The 17,843-nt window shown below is 51.4% G+C and overlaps 4 protein-coding genes and 1 non-coding gene across 5 annotated transcripts; 4 read left to right on the top strand and 1 right to left on the bottom strand.

The window, feature by feature from the left end:
- Nucleotides 1–7,245: 7,245 nt before the first annotated feature.
- B0T26DRAFT_795440 (P-loop containing nucleoside triphosphate hydrolase protein) lies at nucleotides 7,246–9,230 on the top strand (the record flags this gene model as incomplete). Its single annotated transcript, XM_060446907.1, has 6 exons — nucleotides 7,246–7,306; nucleotides 7,450–7,645; nucleotides 7,712–7,764; nucleotides 7,851–8,117; nucleotides 8,174–8,496; nucleotides 8,551–9,230. 6 exons carry the CDS (start codon nucleotides 7,249–7,251, stop codon nucleotides 8,875–8,877), a joined length of 1,224 nt encoding a protein of 407 aa, XP_060289460.1. The 3' UTR covers nucleotides 8,878–9,230.
- Nucleotides 9,231–10,589: 1,359 nt separating this feature from the next.
- Nucleotides 10,590–11,668, top strand: B0T26DRAFT_530621 (uncharacterized protein). The gene has a single exon (XM_060435532.1). The coding sequence runs from the start codon at nucleotides 10,784–10,786 to the stop codon at nucleotides 11,567–11,569; it is 786 nt and encodes a 261-aa protein (XP_060289459.1). The 5' UTR covers nucleotides 10,590–10,783; the 3' UTR covers nucleotides 11,570–11,668.
- Nucleotides 11,669–12,469, top strand: B0T26DRAFT_530617 (uncharacterized protein). The gene is made up of 2 exons (XM_060435531.1): nucleotides 11,669–11,929; nucleotides 12,162–12,469. The coding sequence occupies exons 1-2, from the start codon at nucleotides 11,768–11,770 to the stop codon at nucleotides 12,405–12,407; spliced, it is 408 nt and encodes a 135-aa protein (XP_060289458.1). The 5' UTR covers nucleotides 11,669–11,767; the 3' UTR covers nucleotides 12,408–12,469.
- Nucleotides 12,470–14,407: 1,938 nt separating this feature from the next.
- B0T26DRAFT_t273 lies at nucleotides 14,408–14,516 on the bottom strand. Its single transcript has one exon. It is a non-coding gene; the product is annotated as a tRNA-Gln (tRNA).
- A 738-nt stretch (nucleotides 14,517–15,254) lies between these two features.
- On the top strand, nucleotides 15,255–15,985 carry B0T26DRAFT_734639 (uncharacterized protein). The gene is made up of 2 exons (XM_060443206.1): nucleotides 15,255–15,603; nucleotides 15,661–15,985. The coding sequence occupies exons 1-2, from the start codon at nucleotides 15,599–15,601 to the stop codon at nucleotides 15,866–15,868; spliced, it is 213 nt and encodes a 70-aa protein (XP_060289457.1). The 5' UTR covers nucleotides 15,255–15,598; the 3' UTR covers nucleotides 15,869–15,985.
- The last annotated feature ends 1,858 nt before the right edge of the window (nucleotides 15,986–17,843 follow it).

Here is a 17,843-nt window from a genome sequence, read left to right as displayed (position 1 = left end):
TTGTGCAGCGGTCATCCTCCATAGGGTGCGGCTATCATTCCCCAGACCTGCCCCATGCAAGTGCAAGCCCCGTGCAAAGCGAGAGCGAAAATGTGGGTGAGGCCGGTTCAAACTTCCAACACGACCAGGGGCGGTGTGGGCGGTGGCTGAGTAGCGGTATGCGGGATGATTGGGCTTTGCCGCCTCTCAGCGTTTTGCTTTTTCTCCAGACTTCCCTTTTGGACGCCGCCGCGATCTCGACGCCAGCTGAGAACCTGGGGACTGGGGAGGCGAACCCGAAAAGATGCCGTGTTCATCGACATCGCTGCATGGCATTCTGCTGATAAGAACAAGGCAAAGACCAGCAAATGCCTTCCACGATAACCCTCCCCACGAATGTGCGCTTTTGGGGGGAGATACATGCCCGCTTGTACCCACCCAAACGGCCCCTATTCGTCTTTTTGCGAGTTACGGATACCGAGTAATACTGCGGAGGAGTTGCCGAGAGCATACACAGCCATCACCATCGTGAATGAACTAGACGGGAATACGTGCGCATCCAATTCTTGGAATGCTGAGGCTCGACGGCAACCAACGTATCATCACCAGCCAGCTAGGCCCGCCAACAGTCGAGACTCCCGACCACATGGTCTCGTCCGGTCGTGTACACCAGCCTCGCCTAACGATAGGTCTAGTCTCTCTGCCATATCATTTTTTATGTTCTTGAGGGGCACATTTTCCATGGAACTTCGTTCTTGGTCCCTTGGCAGACTCATAATTTTTCAACCAAAGGACGGGACATGTGTTCTCCCGGCCTCCTCTGACACGCAGCACGTGGGACGTGTCTTGAGCAATCTCAGGGGTGGCGTCAGCAAAGATAAGAATCAACACGAAAAAGTGTGGAGTGGGCGCGGCCAGAGACGTCCCCACGCTCGGCTCCAGGTCCCGGCTCTGGTGCTCTAAAAGCCCTGTCGTCCGGCCGCGCCCTCGGGCCCCATTAATAACATGTCCAGCGTATGCTGGTTGTTGCTGCTGTCAACGTAGAGCAGTCCTTCGCGAAAACCCTCTCGAAGAAGTCACGACCTTATTTCCGACGGCGCCTTTCCGGGGGCCGAGAGGCCAGGACGGCTCCATCCTTCCCACAGGGCGTATGGCCATGGGCGGATGAGATGGCGGTTAGCATTGTGTGGAGAAGGAAGGTTGGAACGGCGGCGTGAATTATGCTTTGGGTTTTGGCCGACGCTGGGCTGAGCGGGCTGTTGGGAGAGTTGTTGGAGAAACCCCAGCCCCAGCCCTTTCCCCCAGGGTCCTCTCACGTCACCCGAAATCCGGGGTACCTAATCTCCCGCCTTTTGGTGAATCGCAAGATAAGCGCGCCACTCTCTCCCATTCCATCCCATCCCCATCTCAAGCCAAGACCAAGCAAGCTCAATGGCGCCGCCGTCACCCCCGTGAGGTGCGGACTGTGAACTCTGTGCGACGATGTTGCCGAAGATGCGTCAGAGTCGCCAGGGGTTGCATCAGCGTCCTCCGCGTCCGGCGCGGGAGCTCCTGGACCTGGACGCTCTCGGACGGTGACGGGAAACGAGACTTTCATCATCGCTTATCCGCATTACGACAAAGCGGCGTGGGGGTCTTGTTGGTCGTACATCACTCGCGTCACTCTCCGCGAGTCCGTCCGCCAAGCTTTATCGTTCCCCACCATCTGAGGTCCTCTCTCACCAAAAGCTAGGCCACGGGATCTCTTGCGCTCTTCGACTCTCATTCTTGTTCATAATCACCGATCTCGCGCACGCACGCGCTTGCGCCGTTGCTCATAAGAGAGTGAGACTGCCGTTGCCCTTGGAAGAAAAAGAGCTCTCTCGTCTTTCCGGACCACACTAGCGCGAGCCATGGACGCCAAAAGAATGCGCACTAGCCTAAACCGGCAACTCATATTTCGCTCTTTCGGTGTCTGTTTTTAGCGCTGGTGTCCAAGTCTACTTAGTCAACTGGTGCTGTGTCGGCTGAATTCCCGAGGCTTCAACCTAGACTCGCTTTCGTCTCAAAGAAACATGGAACCGGCAAGTGAAATTTTCTAGAATCTCACCAGCTTCTTAGTGCCGTACAGAGGAAATTATTCGTGTAGGATGGCTGGAGCCTGTTGGTGAGCTGGCTGCGCGCCCGCCTCACAACCAACCCTAAATGTCTGGATTCCTCGCTTGGGCGCCAACGCCAAGGCCACGACACAAATGCGCGGAGGCTTCTCGCACAAATACCGAGTGAGAGCGAGACAAGTCAGAGTCGATGCTGATGCTGGCACTGGCGCTGGCGCATCGCATACATGAGCCGTTTGCTACCTCTACCCTGGTGGTGCTGTTGGCGTCGGCACATCCTCGAGTCCAGTCCCGGTAGCAGACCACCTCGTCACCCTCCTCGCAACCCGCCCGCGTAACCGACACTCTGGAACACGTCTCCGGGTTTCTGGGGAAGCGCCTTATGTTGTGCATCCAAGATGGGTGGCTAAGGTACCTACATGCCTGCCTTAGGTACATACACACCTGCCTTAGGTACATACATACCTGCCTTAGGTATAGTACCGGGTAGTACAGGCGCCGTATCTCTGTCAACCACCAACCAGAGGGGTCTTACGAACGGGCTTTATTGAAGCCCCGATCACACTTTTCGCTCCCGCGACGTTGCGTTTGCTTCCTCTTTCTGATTTCGTTTTCCTAGCTGACCGCGTAGGCGCAACCCCTCCTCAGTCCTCAAGGTGCATTGCTTCCTCTTTCTGATTTCGTTTTCTTAGCTGACCGCGTGGGCGCAACCCCTCCTCAGTCCTCAAGGTGCATTGCTTACCTCACCTTGCGCGGCCTCTCGCCAGGTTCTTTCAACACAGATTTCACACATCTCTTATTTCTCATTTGTGCGCGAGACGCCGAGCAGACTCCGAGGAAACACCTTGGAACAAGGCTGCCGCTGTTAGCGAGTCATTGCTGGGCTGCTAGAATTCTTTCGGGTTTATTTCCCATGTGGAGATCCACAGAAAGGCCGATTCTAGCGCGCACGAGGATCTGAGCCGATAGCTACGGGACATCAGGGAAAGCGTCTGATAAGGAGCCGTCACCGGAGTTTACTGTTCTTCTTCTTCCCCGGATTCCTCACAAGTCTTGGGACCGAAGCTTCCCAGAAACGAGTGCTTCAAAAACGAATCTTTGCACGACTTCAGCATCACTTCGGCCTGGAATCGCGGTTTTACCCGACAGGTCCGCCGCCTAGCTCCGCTCCCCAGCGAGCCCCAGCTTGGATTTGGGAAGGTGACAGCTGGAGTTTGCGGGGCTTAACGTTCTAAGGCATTACGAACAAGCACTAGTGAATAGCGTACCGAATCCTGCGGTAACCCAGTGCTTCGGAGCCGCCTTGTCGAGTTGAAGAGCCGAGACTCCCCGAGGGGAAAGGAAGACTAACGTCGGCATCATGGTTGCGGCACATTTCATGTCTGCTTCGACGAAGAGGGCACTGCAGACAAAGCATGAGAGTCGACAGGAAGATGTCCAAGAATGCCGAAATCTTCTCACCTATTCGGTATCTACCTTGGATATCTGCTAGCAAGTCCTTTCTAACTGCTATAATCTATCTGAAATTACCACACTCAAGGAGTCCGTGCCTTATCTGTGGTACCCGACTTGAGCTACCCTAATTACTACCTGGTACCTACCCCTCCGATCACATGGCAGATGATTCCATCCTACGTTACGCTGTAGGGTAATCTCGGCGACTTGGTGATGTCACAGCCTGTTTATTCCCCGGAAATCGAAGACCAAGCTTGAGACTCTCCTTGGTCATGGCAATATTGGTCAAGGCGTTTCATCTTATGTTAGTCCACTCTACACAATACACATGTTGGTATATTTACGTTGCATCATCTTCAAAGCACCGCAGCAAAATTTCAGGCTCAAGGATGGTAAAGCCATCAAGCCCACTACCTTTTTCCCATGATAAATTTTCTCCCGCCCTAAAACCGGGGGGGTTTTTTTTTGCAAAGTTTCTGTGTGGGTTGGCTTTTTCGTTTCTCCAGCTCACCCCGCACCGAGCTTCCATCTTTTAAGAGTTGAAATAAGGGTGTACCTTGCATGACAGCCCCGAGATGTTGCCACTGCGGTGCCAGCCTATTGTGAATTTTTATTCACCTCGGGAAATGGAGAAATGCGAGACAAGCTTCTACTTTTCCACACCGTGCTTGGTTTTTTTCTTCTTTGTCTGTTCGCTTCGCACGAGGCGGTCAGGGAGTGAGGAGGACGCTGAGCTAAGCCGGGACCACGGCCAGAAGCTTCCCCACAAGCCGCTTAAGACGAAAAAAATCTTTTCTGGAAAGCCTGCTTTTTTACCCCCTGAAACCTCCCCTCCCCTTGTCAGGAAAGGGCCGCAAATCCGGGGCTCGGTCGCTCGGATGACCTTCCCGATAAGCGCCACCGCACACTGAAGCAAGCCTTTCATCGCCGTTTCCAGGTTGTCAATCGTGGCTTCTTCACATGCAAGCAAGTGCGCAAAAGGGCTGAACAGCAAGGGAGAATGCCATGTAACAAATGGCCGTATTGGTTTCTTCTCTTCCTGCCCCTTTTCTAAGTATGGCCATGGATTTTATGCGTATCTCTAGTAAATAGAAAACTGAGGCTCCTATCACTATGCCCATCGCCAAGCCAAACAAGCTCAAGACGCACGCTAGGCCCGCCCCATGTTTCTCTCTCAGTGAATAGTATCAGGTATTCAAAATATAATTAAAATAAATTCCAAAAAGGTACAACCAGCAGAACGGTTTTGGATAAACACGTAGAAAAAGGAAACTCGCGGATAATGCCCACGAACAGTTCAGATATCCGATCATGTTCGGACACTGGGCTCGAGTTTGCCGTACTCGTCTGGTACAGTACAGGGTTCGACCAACCAAGAGGCCAACACGTGTCTTTGTGTCTGGCCTTCTGTTGCTTGTTGGTTTCCGCCTTTAAACCATTTGACGGGCTGAGAGATGACTCAAACCGAATGTGCTGTCTGTCTGTCTGTCCGTCACTCGCTCTGCAAAATACGTATGACGCCAAGTCTTGTGCGTTTGCGCACACAGATCATGTTGGTGCTTTACCTACCTACTACGTAGGTACGGAATAGGCGGCTGTGCGTTTGCATTCCACAAGCCAATGTCGTGATGTTTGTCCCCCAATTAGACAAAGGCGCAGCAAGTTGATGGTAATCCCCGGACGTACTCCGAACGGACACGCAGCCTAGGTTGTTGTGCTCTAGAGAGAGAGGAAGCAGGCAGGCTTTGCTGGTACCTACCCCGACCCATTTGAAGGCGTACATTCGTACCTTCCCTCCGGCATGGACACCCCCAACTCCACACCAAGACAAAACACGTCCACTCGAAAAGGACAATGTAAAAGATCATTAAAAACCTAATAAAAAAGGTGAAAAAAATACAACACTAGGGGTTTGCTGGCCGCCACCGACCTAACTACTGATCTGGCCCTCATTAGAGAGGCGGACGGGATCCCGAATTTTCCTATGAGTCCTGGTCGTAGGTGTAAAGTATGCCGAATTTGGAAGCCTTGATGAGTTCCGGAGAATTGGATACTCTCGTAGGTCACTCGTATACGGAGGCGGTACCAAGAACCCAGGATCCGCGGATCTAAGTATACCGAGGTTTATTAGTTCTACAAGCTCTATCTTTGCCACCTGCCCCAAAATAGAATCCTCTTGACTCTTTTCTCAGCTGCCTGAAACCGCTCCTCGTCTGATTCTGTGAGTTACACCGAACCATTGGCCGCTTCAAACAATTCTCATGCTGGATCTTCCTACGCGTACGATCCATACGCTCCGCTCTAGCCTCAGCCCACTGCACCATTTCGTAAAGTTGAGAAAACGAAATAGTAATCTCCCCGGGGATGTCATCGATTCTGAGGCAATTAGGCCAGTACCCAAAATTTTTGAGCCCGATACGAAGGATCCGTTCCCCATCGACCAAACTACCATCCACTGCCCGAAAGATACCTGTTTCCGTCTCAGCTGCTTCAAGTACGAGTACGGCTTCCCCATCTTCCTCAATATATCTTGGTCGCCATACAGTGACCCTGGCTTCTTTTCCCTTCTCCCGGTATTCAAGGTCAATGCCAATAACAACTTGGGTCCGCCCATTTGAACCTAGGATGTACTCATCTGCAAGGAATGGCAAATCTTGCCGTTGTTGTGAATAGGAGACCTCCAAGATAACACATTCTACCCCCCATCTTTATGCGTAAACGGCCCGTCTGGGCAATGGGAACTACCATCACTCTCAATCTTGGGACTTCCTCCTGCGTGTGTGTCCCGAGCGAGATCGGCAGCGACTTGGTCGTTACCTCGCTGTGTATCGATCAACTGCTCTATGACTAGGCTTCCGAATGCTCCGATAACGGCTTCGTGGATAGTACCCGCCATTCGTAGACGAACTTGGCGAGCTAAGGGAAGTAGCCGTACCTAATCAGACGTTAGCTAATGTGGTACTGGATAAATAGGCTACCTACTTTGGCCAGCGGTAATTCCCTTCGGCTTCAAAGCGTGCCTCAAAAGCCTTGAACTCGTCGCGGCTGAGGCTGATGCACTACCACTCCTCTTCGGCCTTGACTCAGCCACAGATGCGATTGCGAATTTCGGCGATTATCTTATCGACGCCCGAGACCAGCAAGCCCACAGACAGTGTAGGGGAGTCGGGAGATGCTGTCTCTGGAGGTGTTGCCGGGTAGAGAGTCAGCTGATCAAGCTGGGTGATTGTTCGCTTGTCGGCCATGTGGGTGGATAGGTTCGATGATGATAGAATGTGTGTGCACCCAGGGCGATTGCAAAGGAGTAAGGCTCGCTTTGCTTGTTGGCGATGGAAGGAATAGGTGTATTATTGCAGGGCGATTAAAAGGAGTAAGGCTCGCTTTGCTTGTTGATGACGGAAGGAACAGGTGTTGCGGGGCGATTGGCCCGTAACCCTAACCCTGGCGCTCACGTTGACGGCTTGAGAGTTGAAAGTCGTTCCTGTGGTCGAATCTCGGAATTCACACATCCCACGTGCCCATTTGCGAATGCGACGGGCCGCGGCCGATCGCCGCTTGTGCACCGACTCGACCAAGTTAGGAAGCCGAATGGTCCACCTGAGCTCGGCAGTTGCTCGTCAACCCATCTGGCCATCCTGACCATCCTGAGCGCCCGCCCGACCCTACGGATTACCTCTTCGGGTGATCAACTTCGCATCCGAGGTGTGATGTGATTGTGATGGACTACGCTGCGATCCACGGCCGAGACGTCTCGAGCTTTGACCTCCCATCGACCCGTAAGTTGCCAATAATTATCACAATAAAAAGAAAAGAAAAAGGAAATCTCGCTTCGCGACCCGTCCCCCTCCCCAATGAACTAGAATAAACTTAGTAAACTCCGTGGATGGATTGCCCGGCTGACATGCCTACTACCCCCAAGACCGCCTGCCCACCGTATCGGCGGCACAGGCATTGCAAGAGTTCCAGGACAAGGAGCGGAATTCCGTTTCCACTGGCCTCGCGACGCTCGATGCCTTGTTGGTCTCGGGCCTTGACGATGGCGGGCCCGGCGGCATCCAGAAGGGCCATGTGACCGAGATCTGGGGCCCGCCCGGGGTTGGGAAAACGGCACTTGGGTGTGTAGATGCCGAGACGGCCTCCTCGCCGTCATTCGCACCGACGTCTGTCTGACCCTTCGCCAGAATTCAGCTCGCCGCCAACTGCCTACGTGATGGCCGGGGAGTTGTGTGGGTAGGTCCGTCCATCCATTCTCCCTCCCCTGTCGGCCATCTGTCGGCCGGGTGCCCTTCAAGCGTAGAACCCTGTGTCTCATTTCTACAGATGGCTTTCATCGCGTCTCGAGCGAGCGCCTGCGCGCCGTTGTCGGGGCTGCCGGCGAGGACGGCGCCGTCGACCGCTTAGACGCCTTCGCCCATTACGCATGCCCCAGTCTTCCGCACTTAATCGCTCTCTTGTGCCGGCCAACAGCATCTTGCGTCCCCCAAACGGTATCTCTCGTCGTTGTGGATTCGCTGTCCGCCCTCGTAAACCACGCATATCCAAAGACACCTGAGCCTCGCGGCGCGGCAGATGCCAAGGGCAAGAAAGGTGCGTAACTATCTGTCGGCAAGGCTCCGCTCAGTGCTCAACATCAGTCTCTCTAGGCCCATCGGTCTCGGCCCGAAGGCTTCAGGTGCTCCAGTATGTGATTGGGGGGTTTCAAAAGCTCGCCGCCACTCGAGATCTGGCCATTGTTGTCCTCTCCCAGTGTGCTACCAAGATGCAGGCAGAGCGCGGCGCTACCATCATTCCCGCGATCAACACAGGTGTTTGGGAACAGGGGTTCTCGACCAGACTCGTCTTGTTCCGTGACTGGATCCAGGACGCATCGGAATCCCGCAGTGTGCATTTTGTGGGGATTCAGAAGCTTAACGGGAAGGCGAGTGCCGCCACCGTTGACGGAGCCTGCGCCTTCAACATTGGGCCAGTAAGTCTTACAACAAACTACTGAAGCGAATAAGATCACTAATCACTGAGATAGAGCGGCTTGGTCTCTGTGGACTGCGATAGCTCAGAACGATCCCAGGTCCTGACAGCTACGCCGGCCCCAAAGCGAAAGCTGGGCGACACCAACTTTGAGATCGCCGATAGCGACGATGAAGAGTATGGGTGGGAGGAAGACGAGGATGCGGTTCCCGTTATGCCTTCACAGTGGCAGGGAAGCGAAGACATCTTGCTCGGCAGGCTTCCCGACAGTGACGAAGAAACACTCCATGTTGACGACGATCTGATTGACACGCGCGACAACGAGAAGCCGGAATCAGATGACAAGGAATCCAACGATGGCAACCCGGTCGAGTCCGAATGAGTGCTCATTTTCAATCATCACGCTGAGTTGCATCCGAAGGCCCCCTTGAAGCATCGGACCCGCCCCTTGAAAAGCCTCCGCCCCGGAGTACGGGGCTACGCCCGGAACCCCCCACGCAACTGTCATGACAAATCCGGCTCGCCTCCTCAATATCTCCACACCACACATGATCGGGCAAACTCGGCCTCATCTGCCGGTCGAGAAAGTGTCGGTCTACGCTACGGGCGTCTACATGGTGCCATTTCAGTCGTTCGACGACAATCAATCGGGGCTCACTAAGCTGCTCGTATAGTCAATCTACAGGCTCACGCCCACCCAAGTCTGGAATACTGCGAGGCAGTTATTGCCCTTCTCCAGCCATTTCCGATATCTGCACACCCTCCACCGAAGGCCGGTGAGCATTGACACTGCGTCGGCCCGCATCCGTTCGGCAAGGCAAAAATCTTGATCTTTTTCAACGGCTGAGAGGGTCCGAGCAGCAGTAGCAGCAGCACTACTACACTAACGCCTCCGGCTATTAGTTGCGCCTTTTTACACAATCGAGAGACAGGAAAGAAGAAGCCGCGGTTCGGTGTGGCAACTGGGGCGGGTGGCATCGCAGAGGCGCCTCGGGACGCAGGCGCGGCCGTTCGCGGATGCAATGGCAATCAATCGAACATATAGACGGTATCAAGGCATGTGGCGATCCTGGGAAATAACAATCCCCCCTTTCAAAACAGCGTGGCCATGACCATAGGGGGAGGGAAATGGGGGGATGAGCTGCAGCCGGTAAGCTTTCAGGCCGATTCAGCCTACGTTGCAGGCCCGCCCGCTCAGTCCGGTGGTCCTCTTTTTGTTTATGATACCGCGGCCTGTTGCCTAGGCCCATGCCCGTGCCTTTTAGTCTCTCTTATTGCAACCTCATAAAAATCCTCCGAAATAGAAGGCGATGTAGCGACGGGACAGAAAGGCAGCAAAATGCCTAGGTATTCCATCAGCCACGGCTTGCTGCGTGCTAGTCTGAGCCTAGACCGCTCGCCTCGCCGGCAGTGGTGGTAGTAGTTACTGGTGTTGTTCCTCTGAATGACATGCAGCCAGCCCATCGCATATTATCCCACAATTTTCTGATTTTGGCGTCTTGTTTCACGCATCCAACCCACTACCCCCCTCTCATCACCACATACTGTACAATACGTGGCACGGTTGTAACCTACCCTTCTTCTCTATATGATGATACGTAAATGCCCTCATCGGCGCACGCCGGCTGCCACCACAAGAATAATCGAAACCTTTCCCCCTCCCCCTCAATCACCCAACGCGCGTTTGCGTGCATAAAAATGATGTGCGCCGGATATGCAGGCGCTCTTCCCCCTCGCGGGAAGATTAGAGGGGAGGGGGGTGGATGGGAAGGTTTCTTTCTTTCTTCCTCCCACCCACCTATCCTACTTAGGTACCACCAACTACTGCTGTACCTGAATTCGAAATCATCTCGCGATCGGTACGGTACGATCCCTCGGACTGTGAATACCTCGTCCCGCATTCTGCAAAAAAAGAATATTATATATTAAATAAAATGAAATAAAATACGACGGCGGCCGTCGTGGCCTTGCGTATACATGTACATAGATACGATGTACGTATCTATGGCAAGAGATGGATGTATAGTATATAGGTCGGTATGGTGGGGTTTATTTATTGGGACATAGTATTTCCCCCGTTGCATGTTTGCGTGTGCGTGTTTGTTTGTTCCCCGCGGGAGGGTGTCATCGTATGTGTGTACAATACCTACATGATGAATGCGCGGGTGGTGGTGTTGTCTGCAGGTATCGTATATTCAGGGCTAGAGTGAGAGGGAGGGAGGGAAAGTCGAACCATCCTGCCGACCCCGCGTCAAAACATCGAATGATGATACCCGAGCGATGGCCTCATGTTTTCTTTTTTTCTTTTTCTCCCTCTTTCTTTTTACCCCTCCTCCCCAGTTTCGCTTTTTCCTTTCCGTTCCGTTCGTTTCCTGTCTTACTTTCTTCCGGAAGCGAAGGTGATGATACCTGCGGAAGCGACATACTTCCGTACACGGCTGTCCGACTTATTGCTACGGACCGCGTGGGGACTGGGTTCTTTTCCTACTCCCCTTCCCTTCCCTCCCGTTGACGGATGGGAGCGGGGCCGGCGAATTATCTTGCCCTTTCTGTCGTCCCAGTTTTGCGGGATGTTCGGACTCGGTGAAAAGTGTGCAGCACGAGTTTGGGTCGCACAACATACTAAAGGACACTCGAAGAGGAGACCTAGGCCGTCAGCAAGCATTGTTATTGTTCCTGTTTCCCAAATTTTCTCCCCATACGGCTTCTCAGCGGGCGCAATACCTAGGTACGAGAGTCTTCCTCCTATCCCACCCTTCGGTATTGTCTGCCCCCCTTCCGGAGTCACTGCTCCGGCCCGGCCGCACGCACACACACAGAGAGACAGAGATATAAGGAGGAGGGGAGAGATAGAGGCCACTAAAGAGGCCCCTATGCATGTGCGGTCGGACGGCTATGTAACGGCCCGCGCGGCGGCCCATATGGACCTTTCGCAGCGCATCCACAGCGTTCCGCTCACCGAGATTACTATTACACCTGTCTGCTACTTTGCTACTATGCTCACACACAAAAGGAACAATGAGGTACGGGCAAAGCCCATAGGGTACTTGTTGACTTGGCTTGGCTTGACTTGACTTACCTAAAGGTACTTAAGTGTTTTTTTTAAGAGCCTAGCCCTCTGTTTTCCGGTGTGGGATTTGTGAATAGGGTGGATGGACGTCGTGTCCTCCGCCATTTGTAGTCTCTGCCCTGTGATCTAGGGCAAGCAGAAAAGCAGACAACTAAGTCTTTCACGGTGGCCAGACGGTCTTATCGCGTTTCCCCGTGGGGTGATGTTGCTGATGCTGTCATCGTCGCTGTTTTTATTTTTGTGTGCAATTCTACCTCTTCTTGCGTGTCTGTCTGTGGGTGTGATCTGCCACCAACACCCACCGGTTCCGGCTGAATGGGAATTATTGCTGGCCTGCTGTGTGAGGGGGACCAGAGTACCAAAGGCACGTATGAAAGTCTCCGTGTATTGCACCTCCGACTGTCACCTGAAATACAGGCAAGAGCCGCCCACAGTGAGTTGCAGCTGCAAGCATCCCTGTCTATTTTGTTTATTTGCCACTATTTATCTTGCTTTCTCTGTGGAATGGGAGACAAATTCTTGCCCCTATGTAGTGCAGCGTTGGTGTACTACCTGCTTTTCACGTATGATAATTGCTTACAGCGGGCTTTATCAAGTCACATTATCAGAATGTCAACTTTGGCGCATGGACAAATGAATTATGTAAGGGATGGTATTACATGCTTGAGGTTGTCAAGAAATATGACCAAGAAGAAAATACTGGATTAATTTTTGCTTCTTTCTATGGGTATGTAATATTTAGGTTTCAAAGCGCCTTGAGTCTCAACCGTTTCCTCAGTTATTCTTGCTTAAAGTGGCAGCAACTGGTATCCTTTTCCAGCCAAATGTCTGGCCTTACCTAAGGGATTCGGTCGAGATAGACGTGTCCTGATATTGTTGATAAAACCGTCCTGTGTATCGTTGCATAATATGTACTTCATATATAGCAATGCCAATAATATAAACAAGATCATAAACATAATCCATAAAGCATTTCTCACCAGTAAGTCAATAACTCTGTAGCCTGGGACCTTGAACAGCAAGACAGAGAAAGGATAAGAGTTAAAGCTCAAGAAAATCAGCTTTCGGATTCCTTTCCCGGCTCGGCCAGTAGACTCCCACGCCCCTGGTAATTACTGGCAACAGTGAGACCATACCATAAAAGGACGCTGCCAATAGTGTCCTGAAACATCTCAGAAGACTCGTGAACTTCCCGACAACATAGTCTCGCATCTAGCACCCAGCACTTACGGGCTAAAACTTTGGGCTTGCCCCCTTTTCTCTTTGCTTCGCGTTGGGAGACATGGCAAAAGACAGGATAGAGTTTCAGGGTTTGGTCTTTGCCCTAGCATAACGAGAATAACAAATAGAAACAACTACGACGAGGCGTTTCTCGCTCCTCGGTGCTATGGAGAGGAAGCCCAAGAAGAAAACTAAAAGAAAAGAGGAAGGAAAGAAACTAAATCTTACGACCTGCACCAGCATCCATAGGAATCTGGGGAAGCTAGCCCGTTAGTTAGGTAGGTACTGGGCATACAAAGTTTCCTATCTCTCTCTAGGTAGATCTAGCGAACGAATGCTCGGCGACTTGCCAAGGCTGGTTAACCACTGCTCTTGGTAGTCATTTGATAAGGCGCTCTCGGTTCTCGGTCCTGAAGAGGCATAGAAAATGCGGACGAATGGTGTGTTTCTGAATAGATTTAACTGTTTCAAGAGAACTGGACCAGGTAATTGTAAGAGGTTCCTCAACCGAGGCTTTTCGGATGTCCATCATAGTTAAGGGTCGTATTTAGAGATACAGCAGACATATCTCCGGGTTAACAACACAATTATATTTAGGATATCCTTTTCTCTAGACCATCGGACTATGGGGTACCTTCATTCACGAGTCGTCCGTATTTGATAGACGTACAACTTATATAATATGATAGTTCGCGGCAAATGCGTATACTTCCTTCTAGCGTGTGCGTGATGGGTATAAGCTATTTTACTTTTGTGTATGATAAATCTAACTGTGGAAGTCCCTCCTTGAGCATAGTCTCCCCGAGCAGACGAGGTATTATATTATATTTATATGTTATGTTAGTTAAGTTGTAATTTTCATGTTAATACACCCAGGAGTGGGAACTTAATGTTATGATCTGAAGCTGCTAGAATTCTAGTGAGGGTGGCCTTGATGGTAAATAGAACTACCTAACCTTAGCTCTTGGGTTCAAGTGGAAAGACTCCCATCTGTAACTAAGAATAGTAGGCAGACCACAACTGTTAGTTCTATACTAGATCAAAACGAGTATTATATGCTAGATCTTTAGAAGAGGGCAAGTGGTTTGCAGAATGCTATGGTGCGTCGTGGCTTCGTGTCTTCGTTCCCCTCTGGCAGCTACCGAAGACTACCCAGTCAAAGATAATGCGGAGTGAAAAGCTAATTAGCTGCCTTGTGCTGTATCTTTGGGGGTGAGTAGAGTGACAGAATCCCGAGAAAGAGTCTAAAGTGGTCTCGTTCCAAGATCAATGGGCAATAGCAAAACAGTGTAACTCAGCCTCCCACTTCACTCGACCGGAAATAATACCGGCCCACCTAAGCACCTAGACGCTGAACTTTCTTGTTGAGCACGGGATGGATAGCCGAGAGAGACCCTTATTGCCACAGTCTTCTTCATTTTTCTTTATTTATTTCTCTCTTGTTCTCTCCTCAATAGTTGGGGTTGCTGTTCTTGTTATTTCTATTCTTCTCTACCAGGGAGGATTCAACGTAAACCCCCACCCCCGGTTGTTAAAGTCTATATATAGTCTCCAAGTTGCGGGCCTCAAAACATGGGACGACAAAATATAAATATCAAGCAAAAAGAAAATGGGACGTTTGAGGTCATGCCCGGGTTCGAACCGGGGTTACTGGAATATTTGAGAGCGGGGCGCCCAGCTTGTGGCGCCCATGTCAAAATCCAGAGTGATTACCACTACACTACACAACCGTTGGGAATATTTGAGGTTGTTGAGTTTTAATCTGGCTATACGTTTTTAATAAGCCGCCCATCCAGCCCCTCAGAGTTTGGTTTTGCTATCTGTCTACATTACCTTAGCCTTGAGAACGACTTCGTTTTAAACTTCTCACCATGCTAGTATTCAGGGGGGAAAATCCCCGTTCTCCATCCAACCCTAGTCCAAATCCATTACCTGTAGGCAATGGTGATGCTAACCTTGATACAGATAAATATACCGGGACTTGCAATGACGTGGTCAAGTTGTGTCAAAGTGGTGTAAAGTCGAAAGGCTCTCACTAAGGTAACAAATGCCCCCTAAAGATAAATCCCCCAGACTCCTTACTAGCTTTTACTAGGTCATTTGTGTGTAACATATGCATTACCTTGAGCGTAAATCTGCTCGGATCCAATACGGACTTTTAGTTTGGACGTTGGCCAGAAGACGCGTTGGAACATGCAAGTTGTCCTGTTAAAGCGGCCCACAGAGAGGAAATGACGCTGCCGCAAAGCGACCGAATAGGGACCGCCAAGCATCAAAGCGTCGTCTGTTCCTCTGGCTGAGGTTGCAGCCCGGCGGATTTACACTAGGATTTGCGGTGATCCTACCAGTAACGGCGGGTTTTGGTGTGTTACGCAGACCCGATTGCTAGTTGGTGCGGTCATCAGAGACGGATCCAAAGAAAAAAACCGTTTGATCCCGGTGGTCTGGCAACGGCATACGGGCGAAAACGCCATTCATCCATGAGGTGGTTTGGATGTTAGACCCAGCAGTGGCTCTCTTGCTCTCTTTAAGTCGCAGGAAGGCAGCCCGTGAAATTGCACTATCTACCCGCAACCTCTGGGCAAGGCCGGCCCGTAGCGGGCCAGGCCCAGGGCAAGGTTAGCGAGCGGGCAGACTTCAAGCCATTGGCGTCATGCGCCTGGAACCTTTGCCGCTCCCTGTCGCGTATTTATGGCCTTTCCCGAAGTCGTCCCAAGGCTAGGCGCCCTGGCCGGTCCCATTGTCGGCAGCCGCTACCTGTAGCCTTGGCTGTTTTGGACTTTAGGGTCTGCGACGGGCGATTTACGGAGAGATGATGTGAGTGTCAAACCCTACACTTGCACTACCCAAGTGTGATATCCTAACGATCCCCAGTCCGCCCAGAGAGAAACAACGTTTGGATTTCTCCAACTCTCGTCGTATCCTATCGTACGAAGTCCTCTCTCTGGGCTCCGGCGCGCGTGGTCAGGTGCCACATCAATGGAAATGGAAAGGAACAGCGCCATCCTGCAGGTCCGCTGCCGACGGGCTGCAGGATGCGTGGGGACCTGCAGGTGTCAGGGACCAGACCCAACGTTATTAGCTCCCCGCCTTTTTCCATAAATTAAATATCACGAGCAAACTGCAGCTATTGGGTAGAGCTTCCCAACCTGTCACCTGGAGGTGAGATTATAGATAAGCCCGGCCCGTCGAAAAGGAGGCGGCGGGCAGCATTCTCTTCCATTGCTCCAAAGATGAAATTAGCTGCCTCCAAGGGAACGGAGCTAGCGACATGACTGTGTGCTCACTAAGTGGTCACTACGGAGGTGCCTTTCAAAAGTTTTGCGCAATGCCAAGCCAGCCACACCCCTTTAGCTGAATGATCAGCGACCACACCACATCTGGTTTGGCCACGTAATCTTACCCCTCAACCCCGCTTCCACAGCTCAACAGTCAACACAACGATCAAGATGTCGCCAAATACAGATATTTCCATGCGTGCGCTTATAGTTACCCTCAAATCTCCTATTGTGGGCCTTTCTTCGGCCGATGTCTTTGCACAAACCGGGGTTTCCGTTAGTACCGTCAATCGAATATATGCCAGGGCTATTGAGCGTGGATTTGATCCAAATATACGGCCCTTAATTATTAAGGATGAATGGGTTGAAGATGCCCCTGCTCTGGCCGTCCACGAAAACACACCCCCGAAAATACCGAGAAGGTTATCGCCAAGGTTCGCAAAGATCGATATGGCCGTGAGAAATCCTGTGCTGATCTGGCCGGTGAGCTCAGTACCGAGGGCCTCGACATCTCAGCTATCACAATCTGGAGGATCCTCAAATTAGCAGGATTCAACAAAACGAAGCCAACGAGGAAGCCTGGATTGACGAAGAAGATGAAGGAGGAACGACTGAAGTGGTGTCTTGATCATAAAGATTGGACTTTAGAAGATTGGAAACGTGTTATTTGGTCTGATGAAACTTCTATTGTATTACTTCATCGCCGAGGAGGATATCGTATTTGGAGGAAAGCTGATGAGCGTTTTCTTAAAAGCTGTATTCGTGAACGGTGGAAAGGATATTCGGAGTTTATGTTTTGGGGTTGCTTTTCGTACGATCAAAAGGGGCCTTGCCATTGTTGGCTTCCGGAAACAAAGGCTGAAAAGGAGCAAGCTGAGAAGGATCTTGAGGAATGGAATAAGGAGTTGGAACCAATAATGCGTGAAGAGTGGGAGTTGGATACCAAAATGGGAAGGCTCTCTTTGGTTACGAAACGAGGCAGAAAACCACAATGGCGATGGAACAAAGCGAACGGCAAACTCGTACGAGAATCCAAGGGAGGCATCGACTGGTATCGCTATCAAACCAAGATCCTTATACCAAAGCTTATCCCTTTCGCCAAAAGCTGTGGGCCGAATACGCTTGTTCAGGAGGATAAGGCTGGCGCACACGCTCATCGCGCTCAACAGCGTATATACGATATTCATCAGGTACTCCGCCTCCTCTGGCCAGGTAACTCACCTGATCTTAATATGATAGAGCCTTGTTGGTTCTGGATGAAGAGAGAAACAACCAAAAAGGGAGCCCCAAAAAGCAGGGCTGAGGCTATTCGAGCATGGGAACATTGCTGGAACGAAAAACTTACTCAGCAGCGTATTCAAGCCTGGATTGAAAGGATTGTTGAGCATATACAACAGGTAATAAAGTGCGAAGGAGGTAACGAGTATCGAGAGGGCCGGAAAAGAATAAGGAGCTAGGGGGCCAAGATGGCCAGGGTCGTATGTAATTAAAGAGGGTGGCTTTCTTGGCACTGCGCAAAACTTTTGAAAGGCACTTCCGTACTGTAAACTGTTAGGCCTCTTCTGGTGTCCCTGTTCCAGAAAAAATTCAAGGGGCGTTACCTATTGTTCCCCGCTAGCTAGACTAACCCCAAAACACCCGTTGAGCCAAGCTGTTCCTGCATCGGCCGTTGGCCACTCGGCACCCGAGGGCTTCTCCTGTGCCTCCGTTTCTGTCGTGCCACACCATGTTCTTTTTTCTTTCTGTCCCCTCGGTTTATCTTGTCAGCTATCTCTAGGT

This window comes from Lasiosphaeria miniovina (genome assembly GCF_030549165.1).
Source record: "Lasiosphaeria miniovina strain SMH2392-1A chromosome Unknown B0T26scaffold_9, whole genome shotgun sequence".
Classification (NCBI taxonomy): Eukaryota; Fungi; Ascomycota; class Sordariomycetes; order Sordariales; family Lasiosphaeriaceae; genus Lasiosphaeria; species Lasiosphaeria miniovina.
The sequence above is the reverse complement of the archived record's forward strand: the minus strand, read 5'-3'. Positions and strand labels throughout refer to the sequence as shown.